We start from the raw sequence: 26,562 nt of genomic DNA on the forward strand, positions 1-26,562 counted from the left end.
CCCTTTTCTCCACACCCTCTCCAGCATTTATTGTTTGTACATTTTTTGATGATGGCCATTCTGATCGGTGTGAGGTGATACCTCATTGTAGTTTTGATTTGCATTTCTCTAATGATTAGTGATGTTGAGCATCCTTTCATATGTTTGTTGGAAATCTGTATATCTTCTTTGGAGAAATGTCTATTTAGGTCTTCTGCCCACTTTTGGATTGGGTTGTTTGGTTTTTTGATATTGAGCTGCATGAGCTGCCTGTAAGTTTTGGAGATTAATGCTTTGTCAGTTGCTTCATTTGCAAATATTTTCCCCTTTTCTGAGGGTTGTCTTTTCGTCTTGTTTATGGTTTCCTTTGCTGTGCAAAAGCTTTTAAGTTTCATTAGGTCCCATTTGTTTATTTTTGTTTTAATTTGCATTTCTCTAGGAGGTGGGTCAAAAAGGATCTTGCTGTGATTTATGTCCTAGAGCGTTCTGCCTATGTTTTCCTCTAAGAGTTTTATAGTGGCTGGCCTTACATTTAGGTCTTTAATCCATTTTGAGTTTATTTTTGTGTATGCTGTTAGGGAGTGTTCTAATTTTGTTCTTTTACATGTAGCTGTCCAGTTTTCCCAGTACCACTTATTGAAGAGGCCAGCACTATTATTGATCTTAGATATGGAATGTCTCCATCTCCTCTGATTTTAATCTGACTTCCTGGTAGGGTCAGATAAAGGCCTGGCTGGTACATCATGCTCAGTGTTTACAGTGCTATGCCCTTGGAACTGGTTGATCCCCAGAACTGGCTGATTTTGAGAATCTCTGAGGCAGCTATTTTTAAAGTAAACTTTTTAGTGAAGTCCAACCTACATATTAAAAAGCATACAAAACCTATGTGTACTGCTAAATAAATTTTCACAAAGTAGACACATCTGTGTAACCACCACCAGTTCAAGAACATTAGCAGTACCTTAGAAGCCCTACCTGGGCCCTTGACCAGCCACTACTCTCCCCTGTTGGTCACTGCCATTCTAACTTCTAACGCCAAAAATTATTTTGTCTGTTTTTGAAATGCATATAATTGGTGACATTTGCTGGGTACTCAACTGTGTCTGATTTCTTTTTTTCACATAGGTGTAAATCCTCCAGCTTTGTTCTTCTTCTTCAGGACGGCCCGTTCTATTCTTGGCTATATTCATTTCTATTAGAATCACCTTGTTAATTTCCATAAGAAAGCTTCCACAGCAGCCTTACTTAGAATACAAAGTTCGTTAAAACTGAGGAATTAAAATCTTTAATAAGTCTTCTAATGTATAAAATGGTCTATCCTCCATTAACTTGTGTCCCATCATTCATTTAGGATCTCTTCAATTTTATTCAATAATGCTTTTTAGTTTTGTGTAGCGTTAACCCTCTGGAAGTGTTTGTGTAAGACCAGATTTATTTATTCTTTAAATATTTAGAAGGGATAACTGGTAGAACCTTCTAGATCTAAAAATTTCTTTGTAGGAAGGTTTTTAATTACAGATTTAATTTATGTAATATGATTAAGATTTCTCCTGGGAGCAGATTGGGCAAATTGATTTTTTTCCTAGGAATTTGTTAATTTAATCCAAATATTCACATTTATTAACAAAAAGATGTTTATAATATTCTTTTTTTAATTTATTGAAGTATAGCTGATTTATAATGTGTTAATTTCTGCTCTACAGCAGTGATTCAGTCATACATATATACATATATTTTCTTTTTCATATTCTTTTTCATCATGGTTTTTCACAGGATATTGACTATAGTTCCCTGTGCTATACAGTAGAACCTTGTTGTTTATCTATTCTATTTATAATAGTTTGCATCTGTTAATCCCAAACTCCCAGTCCATCCCTCCCCCACATCCCCTACCCTTTGGCAATGACAAGTCTGTTCTCTATGTCTGTGAGTCTGTTTCTGTTTCGTAGATAAGTTCATTTGTGTCATGTTTTAGATTCCATATATAAGTGATATCATATGGTATTTGTCTTTCTCTGTCTGGCTTACTTCACTTAGTATGAAAATCTTGAGGCCCATCTATGTTGCTGCAAATGACATTATTTCATTCTTTTTATGGCTGAGTAATATTCCATTGTGTGTGTGTGTGTGTGTGTGTGTGTGTGTGTGTGTATATATATATATATATATATATATATATATATACCACATCTTCTTTATCCATTCATCTGTCAGTGGACACTTAGGTTGTTCCCATGTCTTAGCTATTGTAAATAGTGCTGCTATGAACATTGGGGTGCATGAATCTTTTTGAATTATAGTTTTATCCAGATATATGCACAGGAACGGGATTGCTGGATCATATGGCAACTCTATTTTTAGTTTTTTAAGGAACCTCCATACTGTTCTCCATAGTGGCTGCACCAATTTACATTCCCACCAACAGTGTAGGAGGGTTCTTAACAGGCACCTTTTGATTCAACATTATTTACAAAAATAGGCAGCCGGTCAGCAGGCTTTCTGACCCTTGTTCAAGAGACACTCTCTGAAAAACACAAACCAGTCAAAAAATAGGCAAGATCTGAACAGGCACTATGTAGAAGATAATGTGCCATTAGCCAATAAGTATACAAACAGTTCAATCTCTCAAGTCACCAGAGAGTTTATGATCAAATTCCCTCCCTGACAGCCCAGGAGGCTTTCATGTACTCCTCTTAAGAGGCAGGAGGCAGCCATGCAAATTAGATCAGTGATGAGAGCATCTTGGGGCAGCTCTCCCCACCCAGAACGAGGGGGCCATCACTGTCTATTCTTTACTTACATTGAGAGTATTCAGGACCCTCCTTGGAGCCTTCAGATACACGTAAAAACTGTATATCCTGCCATTTAGCAAGTAAGGGAGGCAAGACCACATCTGGTGAAATCACCAATAAGATGCAGAGAAAATTTCCAGACCATCCTTCTTGAAGGTTAAATTCTTTCTTCACGAGAGAATTGGACAATGGGATCACAGAGCAGAGGCAAAGAGGTTTCCGAAGTCCTTTCTGCTTGGTCAGCTGTCATATGCTTCCTCTGAACATTGCTGATCTCAAACATTTTATTTACTTATTTTTTTAATAGATCTTAATAGGCATATAACTGCTTCACAATACTGTGTTAATTTCTGCTGTACAACAAAGTGAATCAGCCATGTGCATACATATCCCCTCCCTCTTGAGCCTCCCTCCCATCCTCCCTATCCCACCCCTCTAGATCATCGTAGAGCACTGAGCTGACCTCCCTGTGCTATGCTGCTGCTTCCCACTAGCTATCTATTTTACATTCAGTAGTGTATATATGTCCATACCACTCTCTCACTTCGTCCCAGCTTACCCTTCCCCCTCCCCATGTCCTCAAGTCCATTCTCTATGTCTACCTGTTTATTCCTGCCCTGCAACTAGGTTCATCAGTACCATTTTTTTTTAGATTCCATATATATGTGTTAGCATACAGTATTTGTTTTCCTCTTTCTGACTTACTTCACTCTGTATGACAGAGTCTAGGTCCATCCACCTCACTACAAATAACTCAATTTCGTTTCTTTTTATGGCTAATATTCCATTGTATATATGTGCCACATCTTCTTTATCCATTCATCTGTCGATGGACACTTAGTTTGCTTCCATGTCCTGGCTATTGTAAATAGTGCTGCAATGAACATTGGGATACATGTCTCTTTTTGAATTATGGTTTTCTCAGGGTATATGCCCAGTAGTGGGATTGCTGGGTCATATGGTAGTTCTATTTTTAGTTTTTTAAGGAACCTCCATACCGTTTTCCACAGTGGTTGTATCAATTTACATTCCCACCAACAGTGCAGGAGGGTTCCCTTTTCACCACATCCTTTCCAGCATTTATTGTTTCTAGATTTTTTCATAAAGCCATTCTGACCACTGTGAGGTGATACCTCATTGTAGTTTAGATGTGCACTTCTCTAATGATTAGTGATGTTGAGCATCTTTTCATGTACTTCTAGCCCATCTGTATGTCTTCCTTGGTGAAATGTCTATTTAGGTCTTCTGCCCATTTTTTAATTGGATTGTTTGCTCTTTTGATATTGAGCTCCATGAGCTGTTTGTATATTTTGGAGATTAATCCTTTGTTGTTTCATTTGCAAATATTTTCTCCCATTCTGAGGGTTGTCTTTTTGTCATGTTTACGGGTTTCCTTTGCTGTGCAAAATCTTTTAAGTTTAATTAAGTCCCGTTTCTTTATTTTTGTTTTTATTTCCATCACTCTAGGAGGTGGGTCAAAAAAGATCTTGCTGTGGTTTATGTCAAAGAGTGTTTTTCCTATGTTTTCCTCTAAGAGTTTTATAGTGTCTGGTCTTACATTGAGGTCTTTAATCCATTTTGACTTTATTTTTGTGTTTGGTGTTATTGTTCTAATTTCATTCTTTTACATGTATCTGTCCAGTTTTCCCAGCACCACTTATTGAAGAGGATGTCCTTTCTCCACGGTATGTTCTTGCCTCCCTTGTCGTAAATTAGATGACCATATGTGTGTGGGTTTATCACTGGGCATTCTATCCTGTACCACTGATCTATATTTCTGTTTTTGTGCCAGCACCATACTGTCTTGATTACTGTAGCTTTGTGGTATAGTTTGAAGTCAGGGAGCCTGATTCTTCCAACTCCATTTTTCTTTCTCAAGGTTGCTTTGGCTATTCGGGGTCTTTTGTGTTTCCATACGAATTGTAAAATTTTTTGTTCTAATTCTGTGAAGAATGCCATTGGTAGTTTGATAGGGATTGCCTTGAATCTGTAGATTGCTTTGGGTAGTATAGTCATTTTCACAATACTGGTTCTTCCAGTACAAGAACATGGTACATTTCTCCATCTGTTTATGTCATCTTTGATTTCTTTCATCAGTGTCTTACAGTTTTCTGAGTACAAGTCTTTCGCCTCCTTAGGCAGGTTTATTCCTAGGTATTTTATTCTTTTTGTTGCAATGGTGAATGGGATTGTTTCCTTACTTTCTCTTTCTGATTTTTTGTTGTTGGTGTATAGGAATGCCAGACATTTCTGTGCATTAATTTTGTATCCTACAACCTTACCAAATTCATTGATTAGTTCTAGTAGTTTTCTGGTGGCATCTTTAGGATTTTCTATGTATAGTATCATGTCATCTACGAACAGTGACAGTTTTACTTCTTTTCCAACTTGTATTCCTTTATTTCTTTTTCTTCTCTGATTGCCATGGCTAGGACTTCCAAAACTATGTTGAATAAGAGTGGCGAGAGTGGACAGCCTTGTCTTGTTCCTGCTCTTAGTGGAAATGCTTTCAGTTTTTCACCATTGATTATGCTGCTTGCTGTGGGTTTGTCATATATGGCCTATATTATGTTGAGGTAGTTTCCCTCTGTGCCCATTTTCTGGAGAGTTTTTATCATAAATGAGTGTTGAATTTTGTCAAAAGCTTTTTCTGCATCTGTTGAGATGATCATATGGTTTTAATTCCTTAATTAGTTAATGTGGTGTATCACATTGATTGATTTGCATATTTTGAAGAATCCTTGTATCCCTGGGATAAATCCCATTAGATCGTGGTGTATGATCCTTTTAATGTGTTGTTGGATTTTGTTAGCTAGTATTTTGTTCAGGATTTTTGCATTATGTTCATCAGTGATATTTGTCTATAATTTTCTTTTTTTGTGATATCTTTTTCTGGTTTTTGTATCAGGGTGATGGTGCCTTCATAGAATGAATTTGGGAGTGTTTCTCCCTCTGCAATTTTTTGGAAGAGTTTGAGAAGGATAAGTGTTAGCTCTTCCCTAAATGTTTGATAGAATTCACCTGTGAAGCCACCTGGTCCTAGACTTTTGTTTGTTGGAAGATTTTTAATTACAGTTTCAATTTCATTACTGTGATAGGTCTGTTTATATTTTCTAATTCTTCCTGTTCAGTCTGGGAAGATTGTACCTTTCCAAGAATTTGTCCATTTCTTTGTGGTTGTCCATTTTATTTTCATATAGTTATGTGTAGTAGTCTCTTATAATCCTTTGTATTTCTGTGGTGTCAGTTGTGATTTCTCCTTTTTCGTTTCTAATTTTATTGATTTGCATCCTCTCCCTTTTTTTCTCGAGTCTGGCTAAGAGTTTATCAATTTTGTTTCTTCTCAACGAACCAGCTTTTAGTTTTATTGACCTTTGCTATTGTTTTCTTTGTTTCTGTTTCATTTATTTCTGCTCTGATTTTTATGCTTTCTTTCCTTCTACTGACTTTGTGTTTTTTTGTTCTTCTTTCTCTAGTTGTTTTAAGTGTAGGATTAGATTTTTTATTTGAGATTTTTCTTGTTTCTTGAGGTGAGATTGAATTGCTATAAACTTCCCTATTAGAACAGCCTTTGCTTCATCCCATAGATTTGGGATCGTCGTGTTTTCATTGTCATTTGTTTCTATGTATTTTTTTATTTCTTTGATTTCTTCAGTGATCTCTCGGTTATTTAGTAGTGCACTGTTTAGCCTCCTGTATTTGCATTTTGTACAGTTTTTTTCCTGTAATTGATTTCCAATATCATAGCATTGTGGTCCAAAAAGATGCTTGATATGATTTCAGTTTTCTTAAGTTTTCCAAGGCTTGATTCGTGACCCAAGATGTGATCTATCTGGGAGAATGTTACATGTGCACTTGAGCAGAAATTGTATTCTGCCTCTTTTGGGTAGAATGTTCTATAAATATCAATTAAATCTATCTGGTCTATTGTGTCATTTAAAGATTGTGTTTCCTTATTTATTTTCTGTTTGGATGATCTGTCCATTCATGTAAGTGGCATGTTAAAGTCCCCACTATTATTGTGTTACTGTCGATTTCTCCTTTCATGGTTGTTAGCATTTGCCTTATGTATTGAGGTGCTCCTATGCTGGGTGCATAAACATTTATAATTGTTATATCTTCTTCTTGGATTGATCCTTCGAGCATTATGTAGTGTCCTTCTTTGTCTCTTGTAATAGTCTTTATTTTAAAGTCTATTTATCTGATATGAGTATTGCTCCTCCAGCTTTCTTTTGTCTTCCATTTGCATGGAATATCTTTTTCCATCCCTTCACTTTCAGTCTGTATATGTCCCTAGGTCTGAAGTGAATCTGTTGTAGACAGCATATATCTGGGTCTTGTTTTTTATCCATTCATCCAGTCTGTGTCTTTTGGTTGGGGCATTTAATCCATTTACATTCAAGGTTATTATCAACATGTATGTTCCTATTACCATTTTCTTAATTGTTTTGGGTTTGTTTTTGTGGGTCTTTTTCTTCTCGTGTGTTTCCTACCTAGAGAAGTTTCTTTAACGTTTGTTGTAAAGCTGGTTTGGTGGTGCTGAATTCTCTTAGGTTTTGCTTGTCTGAAAAGCTTTGGATTTCTCCATCAAATCTGAATGAGATCCTTGCTGGGTAGAGTGATCTTGGTTGTAGGCTTTTTCTTTCATCACTTTATGTATATCCTGCCACTCCCTTCTGGCCTGCAGAGTTTCTTCTGAAAAATCAGTTGATAACCTTATGGGGTTTCCTTTATATGTTATATTTGTTTTTCCCTTGCTGCTTTTAATATTTTTAGTTTGAATTTAATTTTTGTTAGTTTGATTACTATGTGTCTTGGTGTGTTTTTCCTAGGGTTTATCCTGTACAGGACTCCCTGTGCTTCCTGGACTTGGGTGACTATTTCCTTTCCCATGTTAGGGAAGTTTTCAACTCTAATCTCTTCAAATATTTTCTCAGATGCTTTCTTTTTCTCTTCTTCTTCTGGGACCCCTGTAATTCGAATGTTGGTGCATTTAGTGTTATCCCAGAGGTCTCTGAGGTTGTCTTCAATTCTTTTCATACTTTTTTCTTTATTCTGCTCCTTGGTGGTTATTTCTACCCTTTTGTCTTCCAGCTCACTTATTCGTTCTTCTGCCTCACTTATTCTGTTATTGATTCCTTCCAGTGTATTTTTCATTTCAGTTATTGTGTTGTTCATCTCTGTTTGTTTGTTCTTTAGTTCCTCTAGATCTTTGTTAAATATTTGTATTTTCTCAATGTGTGCTTCCCTTCTCTTTCCAAGTTTCTGGATCATATTTACTATCATTACTCTGAATTCTTTTTCAGGTAGATTGCCTATTTCCTCTTCATTTACTTGGTCTTGCAGGTTTTTACATTGCTCCTTCACCTGTGACATATTTTTTTTGCCTTCTCTTTTTTTTTTTTTTTATGAGTGGGATTGTCTTCCTGTCTTACTCATTGTTTGGCCTGAGGCTTCCAGCACTGGAGTTTGTAGGCTGTTGGGTAGAGCTGGGTCTTGGTGCTGAGATGAGGACCTCCGTGAGACCTCACTCTAATGAATATTCCCTGGGGTATGAGGTTCTCTGTTAGTCCAGTGGTTCAGACTCAGAGCTGCCACAGCAGAAGCTTCAGCCCAACCCCTGGCTTGTGAACCAAGATCCCACAAGCCATGTGGGGTGGCAAAAAAAAAAAAAAAAAGAGAGAGAACCATTACAAAGTAAAAAATAAAATTAGACTAGGAAACTAACAGATATGTTAGAAAGAATATAGAAATAAAAATATAGGTGAATCAACAACCAGAAGGTACGACAGTACCATAATAGTAAGAAAGAGGAGGAGGGAAAAGAGAAAAACAAAAAAGAAAAGAAAAAAGAAAAAACGAGGAAAAGGCCTTGGCTGTGGAGGGCAGGGCCTAAGTAACGGTGAGGTTTGGGTTGGAGGCTGGGCCTATTTAGGACCCACAGGGCTGGAAAAGGCCCTGGGAGCTGTGGGGTGTGGTGCTTAGGCTCAAGGAAGAGAAGGGGCTGGGCATGCCCCCCACCCCGTTCTCAGAGGGCGGGGGACCTCACCTGGGAGCCCAGCAGGCTTTCTGGGCTCGAGTGGGTGGGGTAAATGCCCTTCTCTCCTCTCCTGCTCCTCCCAGAGGGCCCCTCCTGCCTGCCTCTCCTGATCTCCCCAGCCTCCCTCCTATGCCCCCAAGGACCCACGTGGCCTGGAGGGGGCCTTGAAGGGCAGAGGACTGGCCTGGGAGCTCAGCAGGTTCCCCAGGCCCAAGTGGGTGGAGCAGTCACCCTCCGCTCCTCTCCTGCTCCTCCTGGAGGGCCCCTCCCATCTGCCTCTCCTGATCTCCCTGGCCTCAGGGACGCCTATCCTGTCTGGCCTCCACTTCTCCTCCCCGCCTCTGTCCCCCCATGTCCTACCGGTTCACTTGGGGGTTCCTCCTGTCTCTTTGGGCGTCAAGGTCCCCTACCAGCGGGAGGTAGGTGCCCTAGTTGTGGGGAGACACTCTATAATATTTTCATAAGATCATCTTAAATTTCGTGAGATCTACAGTAATATGCCTTTATCATTTCTGATATTGGTAAGTTTTATCTTTTCTTCCTCTTTTTTTGATCAGTCTTGCTAGAAGTTTGTCAGTTTTATTAGTCAAAGAACCATTTTTTGGCCAGATTAAAGAATAACAAGGGAAGCTTTACAGTTCTTATTTGTGTCCTCACTCATGTTAGTATAAACAGGAATATCAGGGATCTTCAATGAATCTTGAGAGAGATCTGGATATTCTGTTCAGACAACACCTATTTTTTTATTTTGAAAACTTTGAAGAGTATGAGGTATTGTTAGCCGAGTTTGAGAGGGGTGCATTGTTATTGTTATTTACATTTGTCTCAGATTAAGCAGGGCCTCTCATTCCTAAGGAAATGCATGGCAGCCCTGCCTAGAGGTTCGATTGGTCTTATCTGTGTAGACGTACTTTATGTTCTCCATCCAGTATGGCACGTGGTCTCGCACAGGTTAGGTGTTGGGGTGGGAACTAGTTTCATGAAGGATAGAATCATTCAGAAGATTACTCTGTGCAGATTTGACTAAACTTGAAGCTCTAGGAATGCTACTGCCTTTTTAGGAAGGCAACTTAAGAAGTTATCATCTCAAGGGCCTTCATTTCTTTTCTTAAAATAACCATATCATTTAAATCAACTGAGTTCTTTTCTGGAATCCTACTTGGGAAGTCTAGAAGATATGAGGATTTGAGCCAGATCAAGCCACAAGTGAAGAGCTAGAATAGCCCAAAAGCTGAAAACAAATTAGTTTGTAAAAAGGGAAATGAAGTGCTACAGTGGGTTTCAAGGCCCAGTTGAATGTTAGAGGCCAGGGTGGAAGATGCAGAAATGTTTTCAAGTTCCATGTAGGTGGGCTGGAGTTAAAGACATCCCACAGCTGTCAAAGGCCAGCCAAATCCTTTGGGATGGAACTTCTCATTAGTTTCCGCTCTTCTCCTGGCTCCTTCTACAACATAAGAGCTGAAAAAATAATACATTTTAATTTCAGAATCTTCATTTGAAAATATTTGGGAATCAGACACTCCCCGATAATTGTTTAAATTTTTGAAGAGCACTTAACCTTGTATTATTTCAAAAGGAACTTCCTATCAAGTGTGAATCCAGGGAGCAAAAGAAGCCAAGTACGTAAAGGCTTGTAACTCTTTGTTCTCTTGTGGGAATTATTATTCTCTGTGGAATTATTGTGATTTTAAGACCCATTAAGGAAAGTTGACATTCTGACTTTTCATCTTCCACCCGACATTGTTGTTCACTGTTGGTCTGTACCCTGGTTGCCTGGTTGAGCTTCAGTGATGTCTGTGTTCCAGGTCATGATCTTGCTGTGCAATCAGCAAAGCTTCATCTGCACCCACGTTGACTACTGCCACCCTCACTGCTACCTGCACCACAGCCGCTCCTGTGCCCGGCTTGTCAGGGCCATTAAGCTGCTCTACGGAGACTCCGTGGACTCCCTCCGAGAGAGCAGCAGCGTCAGCAACGTGGCTCTCCGGGGCAAGAAGCAGAAAGAGGTGAGCGGATGATCACATGATAATGTACCAATGATAGAGAAAATGATGTCCTAACAATCTTTTCTCTGGAAATGTAAACTTCAGCCCACTGCAGTTGCATAAACAGGCTACAGATCTGTGTGATTTCGAGCAAAATTAGAAGATGGGTACAAAAAAGACAAGTGCTTTGTCTTCATGTCCATGAGCAAACATGGGCCCAACTCTTTTCCCAGGCTTATTTCTACAAATAAATATGAACTCAAAGGGGCACTGGTGATAAGTAGGTTGCTGTGGTAGGAAGAATAATGTCCCCCCAAAGATGTCCGATTTCTAATCCTTGGAACCTGTGAATATGCTACCTCACCTGGCAAAAGGGATTTTGCCTATGTGAGTAAGTTAAGAATCTTATAATGGGGAGATTATCCTGGATTAGCAAAGTGGGCCGAACGTAGTCAGAGGTAGAGATGGAGATGTGATGACAGAGCAGAGGTCAGAATGATGCAGGGCAGTGAGTCCAGGCAGCCTCCAGAAGCTGGAAAGGGCAAGGAAATGGATGATTCCCTAGAGCCTCCAGAAGGAACACAGCCCTGCCAATTCATTTTAGACTTCTGACCTAGAGAACTGTTAAGATAAATTTGTGTCATTTTTTTGCCAGGAAGATTCTAGTGATTTGATACAGCAGTAATAGGAAACTGATACAGTTATAGCTTAAGAAATAAGCAATAAATAGCCCAACTGTTCACTGATAAATAATAGAGTCAAATCAGACTAAAGGAAACTTCTTCAAGAAACTATTACACTTTCTAAGCATTCTGCTGCACTTTCCTGAAAACTGAACAGCTGAGCTGGCAGAAGATGAAGACAGTAACCAGGGCTGCCGTGCTTCTGCTAGGGAAGCCCCGAGTTACCCAACTGCCCCTGAACAGGCGTGATGACCAAGATGCTCCACTGCGTGCTGCTGGCCGCCCCTGCAGCTGCTTCTCACAAGTGGATTTGCCAAGAGATTTTTATATAATCCCTATTCATTTCAATGAGCATTCATTGTGCACCTGCTGTTGGTACAATATGAGGCCAGATATTCTTGGAGAAATAAAAAATAATTAAGCAGGAGTAGAGGATATTTCTGTTGATACTAAAGAGTTTGTGAACCAGGTTTGGTGGGGTGGGAGGATGGCAGTAAAATACAAATCAAGCTAGAGAATATAAGCAATAACAAAAAATGCACAGTTGAGTTGTACATCAATCTGTAATGCTTTAGCACTCACAAAAGGGATTTATTTAATTATGATTTTTTAAATTATGAAAGCAATATGGGTGTATGGAAGAAATTTTGGCTAATACAAGAGCTCCTAAAGAGATCCTAAAGAAAAAAAATATGTATCTCATGCATATCATAAGTGTACTAATTTGCCTTCTGGAATATGACCTTTTAGTATTTTTTTCAAAGCATATGTATGAGAGTATAAGGTAGGTATACATCATTGACAAAGTACTTTTTGATTCTTGCAAATCTTGTGCAGGAGATACTCTTCATCACATTTTACAGATGAAAATGTTGAGGTTCAGAAAGATGGGATTGTCCACAGTTCACATCTAGAACAGCTAGACTTTAATTTATAAACATGGAATTTCAAAGTCAGGGCTTTTTCAAGTAGACTCTATTGCATCTCCTGGTATTCAAACTACACAAATTCTGAGGGGAAATCAGGTGGGGAAACTACATGAACTGCTAAATGATGACATAAAAAGAAAAATATGTATGTGTATATATGTTTGTATGTGTATGCATGTACATAGACATGCATTTATGTTTGAGATACATGTATGTATGTACATACATGTATCTCAAACATAAATGACACTACATACAAAGAAAACCTATTTTTATTTAGGCAAGTTCTCCTTCATATAAAAACTCCCGGGGCTTCCCTGGTGGCGCAGTGGTTGGGAATCTGCCTGCCAATGCAGGGGACACGGGTTCGAGCCCTGGTCTGGGAAGATCCCACATGCCGCGGAGCGGCTGGGCCCGTGAGCCACGATTACTGAGCCTGCGCGTCTGGAGCCTGTGCTCCGCAACAAGAGAGGCCGCGACTGTGAGAGGCCCGCGCACCGCGACGAAGAGTGGTCCCCACTTGCCACAACTAGAGAAAGCCCTCGCACAGAAACGAAGACCCAACACAGCCAAAAATAAATAAATTAATTAAAAAAAAAAAGTTATAAAAAAAACTCCCTTAGCTTTAGAAGAAAACCATATATGTTGAAAATTGTAAAAATACGCCAACCTAATGTTCATTGTTCACCATACACACGCTGAGATTTCTTACTTCCATACCTTTGCTCCAGCTGTATCTTCACCTGTAATCTATACATGGCTGAACCCAAACATCCTTCAAGATCCAACTCAAGTGCCACCTCCTTCTTTTCTGATCTCCCTAGAGTTTACCACAGGGCATACTGCAGGTGGATGATTAATGACATTTTCTATTGCTTCTTCCTCTAAACTACAATGATGGTTTACTTGTGCTTTTCACATTTTTCATTCAACTATTCATTCATTCATTGATCCATCCATCCATGCATCTATTCAACAAATTTTAAAGAGATTCTGGACCATGCTGAATCCATACTGTGTTGGGTATGATAATGGCCAAAGAGATATGGCCCTACCCTTGTAAGATGCACACAGTCTAGTCTAGAGACAGAAATTAATCAAATAAACATCCCAAGTTGATGTAAAATTGCAACAATGATAAGCACAATGAAGGAGAAACACTCTGTGCTGAGAGATCTTATGAATAAGACTTTGAACCAAGGATGATGGCTGGAGCACGGAGGACCGTGGTGCCTGATGAGGCTGCACAAGCAGGTAGAGAGCAGACCAGGTTGAGCCTCTGAGGCCTTGGCAAGGATTTTAGTCTTTATCCTGTGAATAGTGACAAGCACTGCGAGGTTTTTAAGATTGCTCTGCCTGCAAAGCGGGGCTACTTACATCCTTATTTCTCTTCTCACTTAATTATAAAGCTTCTTGAGAACTGAGGCAGTCTTGCACATTTTGTATCCTGTGTGATACCTAACAGAGTACCTCACTATGGCAGAGGGACTATAATATTGAATGAGTGAGTGGGCTATAGAGTTCTATGGTGTTTCATGAGTGCCTTTCACCTCTGGCCCATCCAGGACACTGGCCTGAAGCAGCAGAAAAGGTTACCAACCTTACATGTTGCTTACATTTTTGAAAGGGAAAGGGAAAGTAAAGCAAGAGTATAAGTGTTCCCTAACCCTAACACATTTAAATTAGTCATGCAGGTGGAGAGCTGAAAAGATGTATTGAGTCTTCTGTGATAAACATTTTATTTCCAAAATGCCAGCCTCCTGTTCAAGCTTCTTTTTTATTCACTCATGATGTTTCCATTTGCCTGTTCTGAATCTGTCACATAAATGAACAATGCCCACATTTTCAGAGCCCAAATGAAAACAGAGTAGGCAATAAATCAAGAATAAAAGCAGTGATTCTGATTTAAATCGAAACTTATGAGCAATTGGTATTTCATTCGTGTTTCCTTTTTAATTGGTTTTTATGGCAGAATATATTTGTGGCGGCTAGTACATTTTGTAACCCATCTAACTCTGATCAATCTGCTAATCTACATTTCAGTGCTCAGAGACTCACTGTACATTCTGTTAGTCTGTTTTAGTGCACTTCCAAATTTGAGAGGTTTAGATAAGCTATCATTATATATATCACCTTCACCAAAAGGTGAATTCACCAAAGAATTCTTTGATTTTTCCTGTATATCTGTACCTTGTCTAATGCTATGTTCTAAACATAGTAATGTGCAATTAGTGCTTGCTGATGGAAATGGGTGGATAAAACATTTTTTCCTTTCAGCCAAAAAGGAGAGGTAAATAAAAGGTTATATGTGCCCAAAAAAAGAAAGGGCATAGTGTCCATAAATTTTGTGAAGCCAGTGTACATGGCAAGAGGCCACCTGATTTCCTGCAGGACTAATATTTTTCTAAAGCTATGGAAAACACAGCTGTGAGGCCAAGACCAAGCCCTAGGCCTTGATTTCATTGGTCAGAATTACTCTTCACTATGACATACATAACTCCTATGTCAAAGATGTATGAGACACAAAGGGTCTGGGTTACCTCTGGGGAAATACTATACTTCTATTGGCATGTTTCTTTCCAGAAACATGAGGCAATCCCTTTCCCAAAGAACCCAGTAGGCTGACTCCAATTTTCCCAAACTTTAAATACCTCATTATTTCCACAGTGTTATCATCATTTATGACATGTATTTCCTTTTCTACTTATCTTGAATTTTCATTTGTTTGCTAGCTGTCTCTCCTGGTAAGATACACTCTCCAGAAGGGCGAGTATCATGGGGGTTTTGCTCCTCAGCATATCCTCAGAAGTTAGCCCTGTTCCTGGCATATGGTTAATTCTTAATAAACATACTTGAATTATTAAATGAATAAGTAAAATTTTTACTTAAAACTAATTACGTATTATGCCTCCGTTGTCAACAATATTTTGCTGTAAGGAATAGAAACCTATTGAGATTTGTTCAAATAATTAGAGTTTCTTCAAAGGATATAGCAGAATCTCATGAAACCAAGGACAGGTGGGAAACACAGTCAAACCTCAAAGGAATGAGATCAAAGCTGCTGTCCATCTCAGGGTGGACAGAGTCTCTCATCTCTGCTTCTTTCTGCATCATCTCTGTCTGCTGACTCATCTCTGTCCCCTGACCAGCAACCCCTGCTTTATTCATCTTGTACTTAGACTGAAGTCTCAAGGTTGCATCATCATTTCTCAGCCCCAGTAACCATCACTAAATGAATCAGACTCGGTCCCCTAATTCCCTAGGACAGGAATTTGATGGGACCAACCCCTCCTCTTTCTGATCCAAACACCACAAGTGATAATTCCCCGGACAGTTAAAGGATTGGTTTTGCACTACAGATTTTATCCGTAGTGGTCAGGATGAGGACAAGAAAGAGGGAGCCAATTATAATGAATATGTCCAAGATATATACATAGAAGAAAATTACAGTAGTCCAAGTTCTACACCATCCCATAGCAAGCATGTCCCAGTATCCCTGCCAGCTCTTGGGACTGTATAACGTCCTCCCACTGACCATAGCTGCCTCTGGTAGATCGACTCAACAATGAATGACATCCTCTATTAGTGATGAATTCTGTCCTTCAGTCTTGGGTTACTAGTTTTGGTTTTCTTTGCAGTCCCTGCTTGATGTGTGTTTCCAACCACCACCTACATCTCACAGTCCAGTGAAATTTCTAACTCTTCAGGAACCACTAATAACCAATAAATGCCTTCAGAACCAGCCTCCTACTCCATCCATTTTCTTACTCTCTTCTAGCCAAGTTTTACACCACGTTACCAAAGCAAAAAGCAACTGATGATAATGTTAGTCTGAGTCAGGGTCACACCAGTAGAGGACTTTAGGGACCTCACATAGGGCACGCAAGTGCCCATCACCCGTGTACCCATCTTTAATACCTGTTTTCAGGCCTGAACAAGTCACTCAAGAAGAGTTCCTAGCCCATCACCCTAGTGTAAAAGCCTTTCCAATTCCCTTCCCTTTCCACTAAAACAAACATCCTAATTATCTTGAAGCCAGCAGAACACACCAGGCTTCTTAAGGAACATGCCAGGATATTAAATATTTGATATTTGAGAAGCTTGACTTATACCTTCTGTCCCCAGCAGACAGGATTAAACAGAAGCCTACATTTCACAGAGTGTGAGAAACAGACATTAATGTTTGTCCTTTTTCCTCTGAGTATTTTTCTGTATCTGCTTGCTTAAAATTCCTATAAATTAATCAAAAGTATTGTTCAAAGATAACCCTGAAAAGATAAAATGTCCGGCCAAAGGAGGAAGCAATAAAATATTTTAAAAATTTAAAAATCAATTTTAAAATAACTCTAATGACCTGGGGGATATTCATCATAAAATCACAGTGAAATGAAATGTTTAAAACTGTGTACCACATATATAGCATCGTCACAGCTTTGCTAAGATGCACAGGGGGACAAAAGACTGAAAGGAACCAAATAATGAGTTGAGGATGATAAGGATTTTTATTTTCTTCTTCATAGTTTTTTTGTATTTTCCAGGTATTCTGCAATTTACATTTTGTTTTTTTATAAATAGAAAGAATAAAAGCAGAAAGATGCCACTTTTTTTTTTTTTTTAGCTACTTTATTTATTTATTTATTTATTTTTGGCTGTGTTGGGTCTTTGGTTCGTGCGAGGGCTTCCTCCAGTTGCGGCAAGCGGGGGCCGCTCTTCATCGCGGTGCGCGGGCCTTTCACTATCGCGGCCTCTCCCATTGCGGGGCACAGGCTCCAGACGCGCAGGCTCAGCAGCTGTGGCTCACGGGCCCAGCCGCTCCGCGGCATGTGGGATCTTCCCAGACCAGGGCTCGAACCCGTGTCCCCTGCATTAGCAGGCAGATTCTCAACCACTGCGCCACCAGGGAAGCCCGCCACTTTTTAAATACCTTGATTTTTTACAAAGTCAGATACACCTCTATATTTATATGGAAGATGATTGCCATTTATGATTTTAGAAGCTTTCAAATTATATAAAATAGGCATGATATTTATGCTATATTTTGCTTTTACATTCACAGAGGGGGAAAAAAGCATTGCAGGATTTCTCTCCCCAGATGATGTTTATTCCCAAGCAGGATTTCTCTCCCCAAATGATATGTGTTCCCAAGTATGTGCCTCCGCTTTTTTTTTTTTAATCTTTAGAAAGCACAGCAAGAACTCTGATTCATTTGTTTCCAAGTAGACTCGTTTAAAAGTTCATTCCATACCGGTCACATAACAGATGCATTGTCTTGGGTCTTTTTGTCAGAGTTTTGAAAGACTTTCTTGGAACATGCATGTACTTTTTAGATTTGCTTTTTCTTTCAAAATATCTCCGTCTATAACACTGTGAAGCTCTGTTCAGAAATTCTTAAGGAGTTCAGTTGTTTTCCCTTGGCACTGAGGGAGAGAGTATTTCATTGACATGTCACTGGAAAAACAAATGAGCATTTATACTGTGCAAAGGGATGGATTCCCTGTTTGCACAGCCTGGAGTGCAAAAATGGAGGCATCAGGACTCAGGATAAATAAACAAGGGCCTGCCACCACTGGAGCAATCATTCTCCCAGCTGCTCTGTCCACTCCATTCCTTGGCACTTACAGAGTCAGGGGAAGAAAATGTCTCCTCCGTGTGTATGCAGATGTCAGGCCTATTCTGGACCCTGGTTGAGGGGACAATTTGAAAGAAGAGCTGCTGCCTCCAATAGACAAGTATGTTTTTTTTAAAAAAACAAAAAAACAAAAAAACAACACTTTACCTGGATGATGGATGCTATGAACTCGTACTTCGTTGATGAGTCTTTTACCTTTCACTTCCTAACACTCCTCTGTGAAACATCTTCTCTTCCAAATAATCAACTTGTAACATTCAACCCTTTAAAGGGATTATTAGAGAGAGTGGCTTTTAACTGGCAATATTTTAAAAGATTTGTGTTTTTCACAGCTTGGTGGAATATAATTAGCCCTGAAATGGAAATCAGGAGATCCTGTCCTTTCCTTATTCTACTAATAACCAGCTCTGCAATTTGGTCAAGCTACTCCACCTCTCTGGGTCCTGGTCTCCTCAGTGGTAAAAGAGGAGTTTGTGGCTAAATACCCCTAAGCTACCTTTTCATGACAAAATTAACTGCTTTTATCACTTTTAGAAAGTGCAGGCCCGTAAAAAGTCCTTACTGAAATCATCTGTTGCATTAGAAGCAGTTGGTTGTTTGGAGAATTTGAAGGAAAACAGCACTGTTGGGTTTTGAGAGAACACAACCCTCTTCGCCACCTATCTTCTGTTCTTTCCAGTGCTCAGATAAATCATGCCTGAGGACGCCTTCTCTGAAAAAGAGAGTTTCAGATGCCAACCTAGAGGGGAAAAAGGACTCTGGAATGCTGAAATACATCAGACTACAGGTATTGATGCATGGGTCAGAAATGTTCGCGGAAAAAAAAAAAATGTTCGCGGAGCAGTAATAAGGAGGGAACTCCAGATATCCTGTTTGCTAATGTTTGGGACATACAGTGTGCCAACTGGCATAGTGTTGGCATAAAGGCCCCTCTAATTTGGTGAGCAAGAGTGCTACCAAGTACGCAAGGAAAAATCCCTTCTTGCTGGACAGCCAACTTCCATAGAGACAAGGCTTGGGGAGCTTGGCTGGAGCCGTGCCTCTTCCCACTCTGTCCACTCCAATGGAGCCAGCTTCCCACCAATGCTCACAGGTGGGAACGATGCTCACAGGTCTTGGAATGAGACAGTCGGGGTTCAAATCCTATACCTGCTGCTCTGGCTCTGGGACCTTGGGCAAGTTAACTTAATTTTTCTCAATTTTAGTTGCCTAATCTCTAAAATGGGGATTTTAACACTAGTCCCATCTCAAAGAATTATTCCATGGATTAAAAAAGATAGTAAATTTACGTACTTATCCAGTGCTTGATACGGTTATATTGTTATTATACCCTAAACTCTAAATCATAATACATTTCCCAGGGGAAGAGAAAAAAAAGTTTCATGTTTTTCTAGAAAGTGTTTTAAATGATGGTTAAAGACCTAGACTTGCCCCAAACCTATATTTATCACCAAAATTATTTGAAATAATGGATTAAATGGGATTTTGTTGGCTAACCTGGAGCAATAACCACAATGTATAATGTTTTGAAGGGAAAATGCCATCCAAGTTCACTGGCTTAGAAAACTAACTTTCTGAATGGAACTCCTTTATAAATTAGAGGCTGATCACAGTTTCCAGTGGAAATCAGCTTCTAACAGGAAGGAAGATAAGATGCTATGAAAGTTCACCAGGACTTTAAACACAAAGATATATTGGCTGGAGTCCTTCCTTCTCACAGAGCTATACTTATTCTACAGTTTATTCCCTAGGTGGTTGCAAATTAGTTTTTGTGGTGAAAGTATTATAAAATTAATACGATTTGGGGGTAATTATACATCAACTAATAGAGTATAAAGCTTATTATACATCATGCCAATAAATACACTCCCACTTTAGAATGTATTTTAAGGTCATTTAAGGAAAGCAGAGAGAGGGGAAGTGACACTTAACACTCTAGAGGAATACAGCAATCAGTGTCTTCAAAGATTTTACGGTATCATTTCCATCTTTTCCCAGGTAATGAGCCTGTCGCCTGCTCCCTTATCTCTGCTAATCAAGGCAGCACCAATTCTGACGGAGGAGATGTATGGAGACATCCAGCCAGCTGCCTGGGAGCTCCTGCTCAGCATGGATGAGCACATGGCGGGGGCAGCAGGTAAAGAAAGACCACCTGGGACCCTGGTCCTGCTGCCACTCATCCCAGCCTTAAACAAGAGAGAGGCACATTCATTCCATTTTCACCCTTAAGTCAGATCGCTGGCAATGGCTGGACCTCTAGACAGAGGTGTGCACTAAACGGAAACAGGCCTAGGTTCTGTGTGCACCCTGTTCATGTCACTGTATAGTTTGCACAAGGGCAGCATGTCTCTCCCAAGATATTACCAAATTATAGAGAATGATTTCCCCCAGAACCTACATTTTCACTATATTTCACAAAAGATAAAATTCTTTTTGTGTGTTGTGATTTCCCAGATTGACCATGAACGACCATCATTAATTTTATTAAATCCTATGTGAGTCATAGTCTGTGTTCAAATCACAAAATCAAAATAAATTTGTGAAATTTAAGTGACATGTCCAAAGCCACATAGCTAACAAATGGTAGAGGTAAAATCTGGATTCTTCATCGTTTTCTACTTTTTGTGCATATTCCTTTATTTTATAGTTATTTTAATTGAAAATGCTCATGGTTAAAATTCAAATAATATAAAAGTGTATGAAGTTTAAAAGTATCACCCTCTTCCCCATGACTCCCAGTCCTCTTTCTCAGAGGTGACAATTTTTAAATTTCCCAGGAAACCTCTAGGGTAAACTATGCATATATATATATATATATATATATATATATATATATACACACACACACACACTTATGTATGTATATATTACGTTTCCTTTTTCACACAAATAGGACATACCATAAAGACTTCTGCATTTTGCATTTTGCAGTTTTATCTAGGAGACTTTTTTAAGAGTTTATTTGAGCAAAAATTGATTCCAATCAGGCAGTGCCAAGCTAGAAGTGGTTAGGAGCACTCTACCAAGAGTAGCTCAGGGAGAGACTTTTATAGAGAAAAGGCAGAAGCAAAGAAAGGCAATTATTGATTGTCTGTAGCTTAAAGTCTAGGTGGCTGTTTGTGATTGGTTATCCTTAGCATTTTGATTTGTAACCTTGAGGTGTTTACAGGCATAGATTTTGGTTTGCTTATGTAAGCTGCCATGGCATTAGAGCCACCTCAGTCTAATGGTCTCCTTTTAAAACAACTTAACAATTCCCCCCTTTTGGTCATCCTCTCGTATGTGAAAAATTGACCAAAAATTTAGTATTAATGCCACTCTTTGTCACCATCAGAGTTAAGTTTCTCTGGTCTCATTGTGAAACTCATAGGTTATGATGTCATGCCCGTGGAAGAATTGTTTTGCTGTTCATCTTGTTGTTCATCTTGTTTCTGTTTCTCCAAGCACAGTAAGACCAGCTAATGTACTGCTGATGGCTGTGAACATGCATTTAATACCTTGGAGAGAATATAGCACACCACAGAGACTACAGTGATAACTATTAGGAGGATAATATCAAGAGACTGAAGTGTACTCCTTAGCCAGGGCCCCAGTGAACCAAACTAGCTGGTATCAAATAACTCAAAGGATGTACCTGTTTAACCAAGTGGCTTGTTTGTTAATTTTCTGTATTTGCTACAATACTAGAGATATTGATCAAGGCTCAGCAGGAGACATTTGCTGTGGCACATGTTCAGCCAATAACTAATCTAAAGCAATTCTATTATCTAAATTTACCTTAGCAAGAAAATCTTGGGACTTTGGTTGTTCAGCTACAGCCTTAGCAGTAGATTCATCAGCAGTTGCCAGAGTTAAGGAGCATTATCTTCCTATGCATTAACAGAGAAAAAAAGCAAGTAGTGAAAAGGCAGAAGGAATAAACATTTCATATTGGTGTTAAAGACCTTGATCTGCAATCTTGGGAGACAGCTGTCTACCACAAGATGCCATCTGCCTCTGGGTAAGGACCTCCTTAGTCGATTTCAATTTTAGGTCTCCGGCTGGTATGCAGTTCCAAGAGTTTGGAGAAGCCCTTTTTTTTTTTTTTTTTTTTTTTTGATTTATTTATTTATTTATTTATTTATTTATTTTTGGCTGTATTGGGTCTTCGTTTCTGTGCGAGGGCTTTCTCCAGTTGCGGCAAGCGGGGACCACTCTTCATCGCGGTGCGCGGGCCTCTCACTATCGCGGCCCCTCCCGTTGCGGAGCACAGGCTCCAGACGCGCAGGCTCAACAGTTGTGGCTCACGGGCCTAGTTGCTCCGCGGCATGTGGGATCTTCCCAGACCAGGGCTCGAACCCGTGTCCCCTGCATTGGCAGGCAGATTCTCAACCACTGTGCCACCAGGGAAGCCCCTGGAGAAGCCCTTTTTAACTGAGGGATGTGGACCCAAGGTTCAATTCCATGAAGTTTTCTAAGTAGTTTTAATTGCATATATTGATTAGAATTCTTAATACTTAGAACCGTTTTTTCCTAGTGAAACTAAGATGTAAGCAATTGTGGAGTGTCTGTTATAGTAGCATTCTGTGGGTTGGCAAATTTATAAATACATTTCACAATTTCTGGAAGTATATTCTTTCTCAGTAAATTTTTTCATTGTGGCACAAAACGTGTTTAGTAATAAACCCAAATATCTTTAGTGCCTCTGTAAAGGAAGCCAAAAGTAGATAAAGCTATGTTCAGTAATTAATGTTTCAGTATTGTATCTTATTTGGAAATGATCTAGATATTCAATGAATATCCATCATTTAACTTATCTCAGCATAACTTTAAGGTTTCAAGTTACCAAAAAGATTTTAGAAACTATTTTTAAGTAGACATACCATAAAGCATTATGTTGAAAATTTTATTTATACACTTTTTACTTTTTTAAAAAGTAAAGTTTTATTTACATCTATTTAACTTATTTGTTCTTAACAATTATGTTTAGAATATTCATGAAAATTTTGTGAGACATTAAACAGATAACTATCATTTTAAGTTGTTTTTCTTTCTGACAAATTCTATAACATGAGTTTATTTGACTTTTAGTAAACCTAGGTAGGATAAAAGTATTGTATTTAATGCTAATAACTCTAAAGACATACCTATTTTGATTAAACCAACAAACTTAAACCACCTTTTATTTACTGAAGATTATCCTAGATCAAATGAACTTGAAAAAAATTTTGGTTAGTTTCTGGATTTCTGAGAGTATACTTGATTTATGTAAATGCTTGTTTGTCTTTAAGCCAATTAATAGAGCTCTTTACACATTAATTTTGGCAATACCATCCAAAGGTAGAAAAATATCACACATCTACAACATATGAACAGAGATATACGTAAACATACAGACAGATGCAGAGATCTTACAGCTTTAGTTTTAAAATTTTAGCCATGAGACAGGTATGATAATGCAAAACTGACTAGTTTATAAAAGAACAGTTGGATCTAAATTGTGTTTCTGGCAGATAAAATAAGTTAAGGTTACCTGCTCAGATAGCTAAAACTTTTACTAATATTTGTGGAAAAGACTTTTAAGATTTTTCATTCACTTAATTTCCAAAACAGCTCCCTTCTTTTTCTGATAAAAATTACTTCCCTGAAGTTTACATTTCCAGAGATGGCTTTGGGTTCCTAGAGAAGACCAGGTAGAACGTTTATATCTCAAAGGCACAGAGAAAAGATATAAATTTCTCCAAGAAAGGCTTTTGTTTCCTAAATCCAGATTTTTTTTTTAACAATATCTGCAAGCCTTTTGAGATAAATAGGGGAAATTTGGGGATAGGTAAAAAGGATAGGTGGGCTTTGAGTTGTTTCTAGAGCCACATTTCTGTTCCCATAAAGACTTAGTATGTTAGACAGTTATTTTTAATTCCTTGAAAGATTGGGTTGCAACCTGAATATCAAGATGCTGACCCAACCATCCAACTACATTATTTCAGTTTACTTCTTTGTATCAGGGAGAAGAGCTCTAAGATGGAAATCAAAAGATTCCTGCGTTCTAGGGCTGTGTGTCTTTGGAATGCTTCAGTAAATCCTTCTACAATGGCTTCAGGATGTTTTTCTTTCCCTCTGGGTACATAGTTTTGTTTTAGGTTAGGGGAGAAGGCCTAAAAAATAGTTCCTATCAGGCTCTGAATATCAGCTTCCAATTTGGTCAACTTCTGACTATAGAGCTAATTAAAAAAAAATTTTTTTTTTCAAATATCTTGTCAGGTTTGAGCGAGAGAAACAGCAAATATTCCTGGCAGTATTGAACTACCCCATGAGCACAACATCCAGAGCCACTCCCAAAGATAGCCAAAAGAAAGAAGGACTTGGACATTTCCCCTGAGAGCTGACAATGGTAGGACCCTAGCCACAAAAGGAATGTAACCCACATTTCTGTCTGGCTATATTTTTGAGTTCCCCAACCTGATGATTGCCAAGCTAAGTTCTCAGGACAAAAAATGAGATGGACAAGAAGGCAATAGCTGTCCCTGGGAGAGAAAGGATCAATAACCTTTTTTTTTTTGGTAATTTGGAAAGGAAGCGGCCATGTGAAATTTTACCTTCTTCTCTCAACCAGGCACCACAGGTAGAGATCTGGGGGAGCTGACATTAGTAAAAATTCTTACTCTTCGCTGGCTTCTGCCAGTTTTCCCGGGCTCCAGAGTAAGGGAGGCATTCCAGTGGGTCTCATCCTGGTCACCAGTAACTGTAAAGGAGGAAAAATAATTTTCCCTCTACCCTTAATAGTGAGCGCCTGGCTGAAATACTTTTTCCTCTAGGATAACTCATAAATGGATAGGCTTATCTAAGATGGTTTAAAGTTCTCCACTGTGGCCAGTGTAATTCGAGATTATCTTTGGTATAGTTAACCTACTTGTTCAGCCTTAAAAAAAAAAATTCTGTTCACCTGAGAACTCACACTAGACTCAGTCCAGTTTTAAGTCAGACCCAGTCTGACCCTGGGTCCAGTCTGGTTTCTAAATTGGAACCAGTCCATTCCTGAGCCCAGTCTGGTTTTTAAGTCTGACTCATTCCAACTCCAGCCGGTTTCTGGACCCAGCATGAAAAAGAAAGGCTCAGATAAAGCCTGCAAGCTCATAACACAAAAACTTCAGTGCTAGGATTTGAGAGGGACTTACCCATGACCTCCAGAGGCAGCAAGAAAGCAGCAAGCTCAAGGTCTCAACAGATACCTATGCCGGGTTGCTCACTGCTCCTGTGGGCTTTTGGGGGGGGGGTCTCCTTTGGTTCCCTCTTCTGACACCAGGACTGTTAAAAGGTAAACTGAGGCATATTAAAAATCTGAACAAAAATCAATTTGAATTGAGAAATGCCAAACAAAAAGTGGTTAGGAGTTCTCTCTAGGAGACCATTTTTAACATCAGTCTATAAGTTTACCTATTCTTTTTAATGGCTACCAAATATTCCATTGAATGAATGGATAAAACATAATTTATTTAACCTGGAAATTTTAGTTGATTCTTGCCTTTTGCTTTTTTATACTATGCTGCATCAAATGTCTTTGTAAAATATCTTTGTTCACATTAAGTCTCAGATTTTTGCTTCTCTATCAAGTATTTCTCAGAGAGAAGGGCATGCTCCCTAAATATGGGACAGCCATGGACATTTTCATGGAAGTTATGAACAGGGGGACTGAGCTTTAAGAAAAGCTAGAAGGAAGAGGAAATGGTGTATGCAAAGCCACATGGGGTGTGGAAATGCACTGGGTTTATTTGGAAAGCCTGAGGAGGAATTGAGACTGGGGTGGCTTTTGTAAAGAGGTTGCTAGTCTGTAATATTAGGCAAGTGAGCAGGTCTCACATTGTAACAGACCTTGAACAACAGGGTTAGGAGTGTGGACTTGCCACTGAACTGTGGGAAACCACTCAGGGGTTCTGAGCCAAAGAGTAATGTTGTATATAGTGTTGAATTATTACCAAGTTTAAGGTGGCAGCAATGAGTGGAGTGGCTTGGTTTTAGAAACAGTGATTTTTAGATGAAGAGGAGACATAACAGTGGTGATATGACACTAAAGCTAATGAGAAAGGCCATAGCTAGAGAGAAACTTGGGAAAACTTGATGTATGTGGCAGCTGAAGCAATGAGAGAGGATGATTTCCAGGGGAGAAATGATTCCAGGGGAGGATGATTTCTCGGTATAGAGGAGAGGGCTGAGGAATGAACACTAAGCCATTGGCCTTCTCTGCCTTCAAAGGACAGGAAGAAGAGCTGACCAGCAAAACCCAGAAAAACGACCAGAAAAGTAGAACTTAAGTAATCTCAAACCATGGAAGTAGAGGAAGATCCTTTTCAAGGAGATTGTTATGAAAGTGTTAAAAACTGGAAGAAAAGGAATGCTGTAAAAATACCACTGGATCTGCTGATTAGTGAGCATTACAAGAAAACTAATTTCAGTAAAGAGATTGAGGTAGAACTCCAACTGCAATGACTTAGAGAGTGACGATGGTGTTTAAAAATTGAGACAGAGTACACTTTAAAGAAAAGTAAAGA

At 39.1% G+C, this 26,562-nt stretch overlaps 1 protein-coding gene across 7 annotated transcripts in view; it reads left to right on the forward strand.

Moving 5' to 3' along the window:
• Positions 1-26,562, forward strand: part of UNC80 (unc-80 homolog, NALCN channel complex subunit) — a 246,135-nt gene that overhangs the window by 137,344 nt on the left and 82,229 nt on the right. For all 7 annotated transcript variants that reach the window (XM_007187842.2, XM_057551653.1, XM_057551656.1 and 4 more), the window contains 3 exons: positions 10,617-10,817; positions 18,717-18,824; positions 20,036-20,174. In XM_007187842.2, the coding sequence (XP_007187904.1) occupies positions 10,617-10,817; positions 18,717-18,824; positions 20,036-20,174 (448 nt within the window). The remainder of the gene's footprint in view (positions 1-10,616; positions 10,818-18,716; positions 18,825-20,035; positions 20,175-26,562) is intronic.

The sequence above is a fragment of the Balaenoptera acutorostrata genome, chromosome 8, assembly GCF_949987535.1.
Source record: "Balaenoptera acutorostrata chromosome 8, mBalAcu1.1, whole genome shotgun sequence".
Lineage (NCBI taxonomy): Eukaryota > Metazoa > Chordata > Mammalia > Artiodactyla > Balaenopteridae > Balaenoptera > Balaenoptera acutorostrata.